This window comes from Gambusia affinis, linkage group LG22 (assembly GCF_019740435.1).
Source record: "Gambusia affinis linkage group LG22, SWU_Gaff_1.0, whole genome shotgun sequence".
Lineage (NCBI taxonomy): Eukaryota > Metazoa > Chordata > Actinopteri > Cyprinodontiformes > Poeciliidae > Gambusia > Gambusia affinis.
In genome coordinates this window covers 11,297,025-11,305,413 of record NC_057889.1, presented here as the reverse complement: position 1 = coordinate 11,305,413, position 8,389 = coordinate 11,297,025, and the positions used below count along the sequence as shown (strand labels likewise).

The window sequence follows — 8,389 nt, the reverse complement described above, 5'->3', positions numbered from 1 at the left end:
TTTGTAGTTTCAACTTTATGTCCCTTAATGCAGTTTGTCCACTTGCACTTTTTAAATAATTTTCTTCAAGGATCATCATCATCATCAGTCCTTCTTTAAATTATTTGGTAAAACTTTACTTCTTCTCCCTTAACTGATATGGTTTGTGAGTTTAAGGTCAGTAACTAGAGACCCTGCAATATTCACATTCCTACAAAATGAGGTTGTTTTGAATTATGTGTTTGATATATGAAACCATTTTGAGGAGGGAGGGAAATGGGAAAGATACTGCAGCTTTCAGCTTCACCATCTCCTCATCGCCTCCTCATATATCAAACACCTGACTCTATTTGAACTGCCAGCAGGAAAACAGTAAAAATTAGTCATTATCAAATGGTGAAGAGCTGCTGCTGTGAATGGGTAACATTTAACCAGAAATTATAATCCACTGACCAAAAGAACACAAAGGTCATTGACACAAGTTGTTGATGTGAAATAATGAGACCTTTAACAAAGGTGTACAGAATTTCAGTGTTCTGATGTAACCCAGAGATGTGGAGATTTGAATCTAATATAAACAGATAAATGAGCATAAGCATCAAAAGTTGCAGCTTGTTTTCTTGGAAATTATACAGAGGGGGAATGCAAAATGACGAAGCACTTTCTGCCCGTATCACTTGAGCTCATCTAACAGTGCAGGTGTGTCACTGAAAGGGGTAGGAGGGCGTTTGGCAGCTCCACAGCCATTGTGCTCAGTGTCTAGATTTCCAACCTCAGAGAGACATCATGTCTGCCCTGCTGAGTTTCGTCTCCATCTTACTGGCCTGGATGGCAGGAGCGTGGGCCACAGACGACAACCTGCCTTTCATGGAGTACCTGGACGAAGGCGGTTTGGTCTACCTGAAGTGGGGATTTGATAATGTGCAAGGAAACATAACATTCCAACTGACAGTCAACACCACAGGCTGGGTCGGCTTTGGTTTTAGTCCTCATGGAGGCATGGATGATGCAGACATTGTAATGGGGGGACTTGGATCCGATGGAAGCTATTTTGCAGTAAGCAGATACTTTAAATATTAGGTGTTAATATGACTTTTGTTCATGTAAAACAGAAATCAGGAGTTATTGGTGCCTTAAATGTTTTTTCCTTCTGTCTTTTAGGACTATTATTCGCTAGAGGAGGAAATGCCTGAAAAGGATGAGGAGCAGAGCTACACCCTGCTCTCCATGACTGAAAATGATGGAAAAACAATAATGACTTTTCAAAGGCCAATAGAGACCTGTGATGAAAAGGACTTCCATATCACAGTAAGACAATTTATTCTGCACAGTTATAGGCCAGCATGTCAAAATATTAAATAAGCTGTTGTATTCACTGAGCTTTCACAGCTACATCCTCCTGGTATGGTTTATTTTCAGGGTCAAATCAGATTTTACTTCTATTCTAGACTTTGTTGCATTAACCTTAAAGGTGAAAAGAACATTTATCCTTTCTGTTGCACAATATGTTGCTCTGTTGATTCTCTATAACCTATTTTTTTCTATTCTAAGTCTAGGTGTACAGCTCAGGTTTCTCACATATCACAATGTAAAATCAGCTGTCTTTGTTGAGCTTACCCCTTACCCGGCCCAACTGCTTAAGAAGACAAAAGAAGCATAAAAAAAATGCCTCAAAAGATTTGAGACAATAGAAAACTGTCTTTCTATAGAACATGTGAAATATAATACTGTTCTTGTGAGAGAAAGAACAATTTTTTTTATGTTTATTTCTGAAAAGTTTTTCTGTTATTTTTATTTTGTTGTAAAACCTCTTGTCCAACAGGCTCAGCCCATCAAACTGATCTACGCCTACGGTACAACAGATGTCATCAGATACCATGGGAAATTTAGAGGCACCAAGGAAGTAAATCTTCTCAACTACAAGCCAAAGACCATCCCACCTGATGCCAGATATCTCAGTGTGAAGGTGGACAAAGTAAGTAAGAAAGACAGCAAATTGGGGAAGAAACTGATCAATACACAAATTAATAATTGCATTCTATTTAAATGCAACTATAGAATTTCGGTAATAAGATTTTCAATGATACTTCAGAAATTGCTAGCTTGTTTTTTTTTTTAGCACATAGTAAAAAAGAGAGAGAGAGAAATAACAAAAATGGCAACTGATCACAAGAGTTTACATGATACACTGCCAAGTGTACAAACTTTAATGGAACATATATAATTTTAATTTAATTTTATTGATGACAATAAAATAATGTGTTATTTTTTGTTTCTAATTTGCAGGTCACTGTCCCTCCCAAGACAACCTACTATCACTGTAAAGTAATGAAACTTCAAAACTTGCCCACAAAACATCATATTTATCAGGTAATGTCACTTTTTTTAAAGTAAATATCATATCAGTGTTATAAATTTTAGGTACAATTAAGTCATTTATATTCATATCTCAACTGAAATATTAGGTTTTGATAATTTATGTAGGAATATCAGTCAATTGGGATTATACAAATCCATGCCACGGTGTTCATTTCTATAGGAAATGGTTTTGAAAAAGATCTTTTTCACTTCATAGTGTTGCTATATTCCATAAAATCCTATTCGAATACACTGAAGTTTGTTACTCTTTCAAAGCTGCAAAATATTACTGGTGGCTTGTGCTGCTGTGATGGTAAATACACTGTTTAATTTGAGTTAATCATTAAATAACAATTTCTTACCTTTTAGATTGTGCCAGAGATTGAGCACCAGGAAATCGTCCATCACATGTTGCTGTATCACTGTCCCTCTTTTGTGAATGAAACATATGATAAGCCATGCTACATGGGTGACATTGGAGACGCCTGCTTTGGAGTGGTGGCTTCATGGGCAATTGGAGGAAGAGTAAGGGAACATGATCTGTAGATATTCTTAAACAATTCTAAAACTAAGAGATGTCATTTTAGAAAAAAATCTAGGATTTTTTTTCCTAGAATTTTACCTTGATAAGCTAAAGGTTATTCACATTAGGCCTAATGTGACAAAATATTAAACAAAGGGAGGAGCATTTTTAGTGAGCCTAAAAATGCCCTAAGCAGGAAAGACGGTGGAGAGACTTACAAAAAGGATCCAAACATAATTCTTTGACCTACAGACTAAGTATATTTTTGTTGGATATTAAGTTTATACCTTCTTTGGTATATATTAATGCCAATATGTCTAAATATTTTACTCTCATTATCATTGAATGACCTATGATCATTGAAAACATATTTGTCTAAATTCTTAGGCATATGAGCTTCCTGAGAATACAGGTATTCCCATAGGAGGAACTCAAAGTGACACACACTACAGGTTGGAAATCCATTACAATAACCCACAAAAGAAAGAAGGTAATGTACTTTTTGAACAAAGGCTTTTTGTTTGCCATTTTAGGAGTAATTTAAATCTCTTCCTTTGGTTGCATAGGTATCATAGACAGCTCAGGACTGAGGCTTTACTATACAGACAAACTTCGACAGCATGACGTGGGCATTCTAACCACAGGAGTGTTTCCAGTGAGTCACATGAAGTATGACATCCCTCCAAAAGCAGCAGAGTTCCGCTCGCATGGCATTTGCAACACGTCTTTGTTTTCACAGGTATGAGACTCTGTATACAATAAATGAAACAGCAACTGTGTTACTTATTCTATGACTCTTGAACCGTTTTAAATTAATACAGCCACTTACCATAAACATAAATGTACAATTTTGGGATCCGAGCTTTTTGAAGGACTGGTAAGACAAAAACTGCATACATTTATGGTTTGCAACAAGCAGCCTCAATGGCTAAGAGAAAAGGTGGAATAATGTTTTGTTTAATGAGGCCTAAATTGAACCTTCTAGCCTAAAAGCAAAGTAACTAATATCATCTGTACAACACCTTGTATACAGCATCATCACTATAAAACATAATGGTGGTCGGATTATGCGGTGTGGATATATTGTTTCAACAGACAGAGGAAAATGCTTGGAAGATGGATGGAGCAAAATACATCAGTATATCAATATGATGCTGCAAAAGCTTTGACATTCCTTATAAATAGAACATTAACACACAGCAGAAGCAACAATGGAATAGTTTTCTTTATTCATGTTCATGTAGGATAATCCAGTCAAACTGGGCACCTAAATCCAATTGAGAATTTCAGGCAACACTGTCTGAATTAAATTAATTTTATTACATTGGGACATTGCATATTAATGGGAGGACAACATTGCCATAAATACAACAGATTTTGGGAGTTGCTCATTTCCATCTGTAGTCGCATAAAACAAACAACACAACACGGAAAAATAAGAACATTAATACAATATCAGAAAAATAAAAAACACAGTTTTACAATAAGAGCAACAAATTAAAACAGTTAAACAAAATAAAATATTAATTGAAGCAGAAATAAATGATCAGTGCTGATTACTGACCAACTATGCTTCAAGCTGCCACTTAAACGAGAAATAGGTGAAGCCATCTCCAATGGTGACAGACTGGCAATGTATTCCAGCAGCTATGCTTTAACAAATTGAAAATTATGTATTGCGAAGGATTTTCTGATTTGAACCTCACAGTTCTGTTCATGTCATTTTCTTCTTTATTAACTTCCTCCAAGGGAGGAGGTACCTTATCTATTGTTCACTTATAATTGAAACTGTTGTTTATAAATCATTTGAAGTTCTCTGAACTGAAAATAAAATCCTAAATTATGCAAATATGATATGACTGCAGCCCATTATACTTTGATGACTTTTTTGCAAAACTGTTCCATAGGTTTTAATGTAGTTATACACGCAAATGACGATGTTGTAAACAGTATTCAATGTGTGGTAAAATCATGCAAGATTTAGACAGGTCAGTCTTGAGATGTGGAAAGCTAGAAGAAAAAACCCAAAAGGACTTGAAGACGTGAGTGCAGCTAAAGGTGCAGCAAGCCACAGACCTCAATTTGTTATTTGATATTTTTGAGAGCCACGCACGGTTTTTCCTTCAAGCTCTAATTCATTACCATATAAAGTCAAAATAAAATAACATAAATCATTGAATATTGTGGTTTTAACATTATAAATCGCAAAAAAATGTGACTACTTTTTCAAGGCACAGTGTATTGATGCAAGTTTTCATTTCCACCCACAGCTTGTGGACCCCATACCTGACCTTCAAGTGTTTTCAGTGCTTTTGCACACTCACTTGGCTGGCAGGAAAGTCAGAGTGGGCCATTTCAGGTGAGAAAAACAAGATGAGTACTTGCTTCACACCAGCCACCCACTCTTTAACCTGAGGCATAACATCATACCAAAGAAAATACATTTGATTTCTAAAGCACAGAATATTTGGTTTTCAAACATAACTTTATATATGTGGCTGATCTTTCTAGAAAAGGAAAGCAAATAGATTTCTTGGGAGTAAATGAAAACTACAACTTTGACATGCAAGAAACTGTCAATTTAGGAAACATCAAGACAATCAAACCGGTAAGCTTTATTAACTTCTTTCAGCCAAGAACATGTTTAGTAAAAGATTGAACACTCTGGGCTCTCATGATGCTAAATTACTTGTCTCTTTCATTTCAGGATGATGAAATCATTGTGGAGTGCGTCTACAATACTTTAGATCGTACTCAATCCACTATGGTGGGTCAGCTTTGTTGTATTAACAGATGTTTACAAAAAACAAATAAAAAAAGAAATTTCTAATTCAAAGTCAGAAACGAAAACACATCAACATTGCTACAAAATCTTTATTTACATTGATCGTTAAAAAATCATGCCCTGTCAGATCTTTTAACAGAAGAGTAGTGTGGTCTTTACCACATTATAAATGATTTAAATCTGATATTAGGTGTGCAAAACTTGACATCACAATTTCTAACCTGCCATTATTTATTAATTAAACAAAAATAAAACCACAATGGAAATGTCTATAAAAAAAATAAATAAAAAAAAGGCAAAACACAACAAGAACACTTTCCAAAAATGTACAGAATGTACCCTAGTAAATGTAATTATGGTGAACTGAACCGTAAATGACCTGAACTGTTGATTCAGGTACTGAATGAACAGTAACCTGAACTGTTACTGTTCGGAAACCTGAACTGTTGATTGTTATTAGATTCTACTCCTTTGAATAAAATTAGGAAGGACAGGTTCGTTTTAGGTTCTTTTATTTCACTAATTTGATTCAAAAAGTGGATACAACATATAAATTCATTAAATACAGTGTTACATATTTTAAGTTTTTATTGGAGTTCATTTTGGTGAAACTTAGAACTAATAAATCCATAATTCAGCTTCTCAAAAAAGATTTCTTATAAATTCAGAAGAATTTTTACGACTCATGTTATGAGCTTATTGTGGTCTGTACAATCAAATGGAAGACTGCTGAAATGATGTCAATTTTAATTGAAAGTTGAGTGGAAGATAACCTTTTAGTGTGGACTGTATATATAATCAGTGCTTCCAGGCTCCACACACGTATTAAAGACATGGGCTACATCTCTGGAAAACAAAGTCACTGGAGCCCGAATTGAAGAATAGGCAGACAGAAAATCCAAACTGTCTGAGGTCCAATTTAAAATTTCCACAGTCACTGAAGATTACGAAAACAAGGTCATCTGCTGATGTGAATCCACTCTGTTTTCTAAGCAAGGGCATTTTTTTTCACGTTATGCTCTGCTGACAAACGTCATGGAGATGCTGGTTTCATTTTCCAGCAGGGCTTGCTGACATAAGCCCTGTAGAGAACCTTTGAAGTATTTCCAAAGGAAGAAATGAAAAAAAAAACAGACAAATTAATGGAGGATTTGCTTTTGTGATGCACTGATGCTGGGATTCCTGCCAAAGAAACCTGAATAAGTGTGTGCATTTATCATAAAGCACAGATACATGCTTTGAGTAGGCTCTCATTTCTGTCATAAACATTGTCGTTTTATTATTGGTCTTATGGAATATTTTTGATTTTCTGATAAACTGACTGAACACTTGTGATTTTTCACTCTGTCTGCTGGGAATCTATTACTAAGAATTTAAAGTGAAAGACTAAAGTAAACTTTTCAAAGTTATTTGTTGTGTTGCGCCTATAATGGCATTATACAGTTGCATATTACAGTACCAGACTTTAAGATAATTCCAGCATATTTTTGTTACATTAATCAATGTGTTTTAAAAATAAGGAAACTTACATTTCAGATGGGTTTGTCCACCTCTGACGAGATGTGTTTGGCTTTCCTGTTCTATTACCCGGCTATCAATATTACTTCATGCACCAGCCGCCCAAATACAACGCTTCTATCCATCACAACTAATCAGTAAGAACAATGGAATTAAACACTTGCCATTTTTGCTAAGTTTAATGGTTTACAGTGTACGTTAATCGTTTGTTTCAAAGTTGTTATCTTTTTTTTTAATGCTGCTTTAATTATTTCTGACAGAATCGCTGAGTATCAGAGCTTGATGAATGCCCTGCCACAAGTTCAATACATCTCTGATACCAATGTAAGTTAACAGTGTTTTCCCTTGGGACATTTATTTTTCTTTTCAGATTGAGCAGTCATAAGTTTAAGGAAATAGGCCCAGTCTGTCTATTCAAATGGTATGGTTATACAACTGACTTTTGTTCAGTTGTAATCAGAATGGATTTTGTCTGTCACCTCATTTTTAACATTTTTTTACACTGGTTACTTTTATTGGTAATGTAGCATATTTTATATATCTTATGTTTATAAAAGTCTACCATGTTATGTCACATTTATTTTAAAATCACAACCAGTAAGAAGATTTGTATTAACAGCTTCTGTTACCTTTGCAGTACAACTCATCGGTTTACAGATATGGCACTGTCAGAAATGTAATGGAGACACCTACTGCTGCTTGCAAAAAGACAAATGCTGCAAGCAGACTCTGTACTTCCTGGATGGTGAAAGCTGGAGGAATCATCCTTCTGCTTCTTTCAATTGCTATAATGTAGCATGGCTATATGTGAAACAGGTTCATATGCCAACTTAGAACAATTAATATTGAATGAAATAGACAATTATGAACTTAAATAATGTTTATGATCAATAGGTGTGTTAGCAAGTATAAGAAATTTTTATGAGCAGATCAAGTTATATTTCAATCATAAAGTACAACAGAATATCAGGAGCTGCAATTTTAACTCTCTCTCTCTCTCTCTCTCTCTCTCTCTCTCTATGTATATATATATATATATATATATATATATATATATATATATATATATATATATATATATATATATATATATATATATATATATATATATACATACAGTATATCACACAAAAATGATTTTCATGGTAATGAAGAGCAATGAAATGTAAATAGATTTTAGTTCCAGAAAATGTCACTCACACATTTAATTTTAATTCCTCTTCATT

At 34.5% G+C, this 8,389-nt stretch overlaps 1 protein-coding gene across 1 annotated transcript; it reads left to right on the top strand.

Annotated features, from left to right (window-relative positions):
• The first annotated feature begins 749 nt into the window (after window positions 1-749).
• On the top strand, window positions 750-8,176 carry moxd1l (monooxygenase, DBH-like 1, like). Its single transcript, XM_044106123.1, has 13 exons — window positions 750-1,035; window positions 1,141-1,287; window positions 1,802-1,954; window positions 2,266-2,349; window positions 2,707-2,862; window positions 3,248-3,350; window positions 3,427-3,599; window positions 5,131-5,219; window positions 5,372-5,468; window positions 5,568-5,627; window positions 7,182-7,300; window positions 7,424-7,487; window positions 7,801-8,176. Exons 1-13 carry the CDS (start codon window positions 766-768, stop codon window positions 7,957-7,959), a joined length of 1,674 nt encoding a protein of 557 aa, XP_043962058.1. The 5' UTR covers window positions 750-765; the 3' UTR covers window positions 7,960-8,176.
• The last annotated feature ends 213 nt before the right edge of the window (window positions 8,177-8,389 follow it).

What these genes read in the sequence shown, in the direction of transcription:
- moxd1l (XM_044106123.1), top strand. Translation starts at nt 766, where the DNA reads ATGTCTGCCCTGCTGAGTTTCGTCTCCATCTTACTGGCCTGGATGGCA. An exon ending in CCGATGGAAGCTATTTTGCA is followed by an intron (nt 1,036 to 1,140) that starts GTAAGCAGATAC and finishes TCTGTCTTTTAG; the next exon opens with GACTATTATTCGCTAGAGGA. An exon ending in ACATCAAGACAATCAAACCG is followed by an intron (nt 5,469 to 5,567) that starts GTAAGCTTTATT and finishes CTTTCATTTCAG; the next exon opens with GATGATGAAATCATTGTGGA.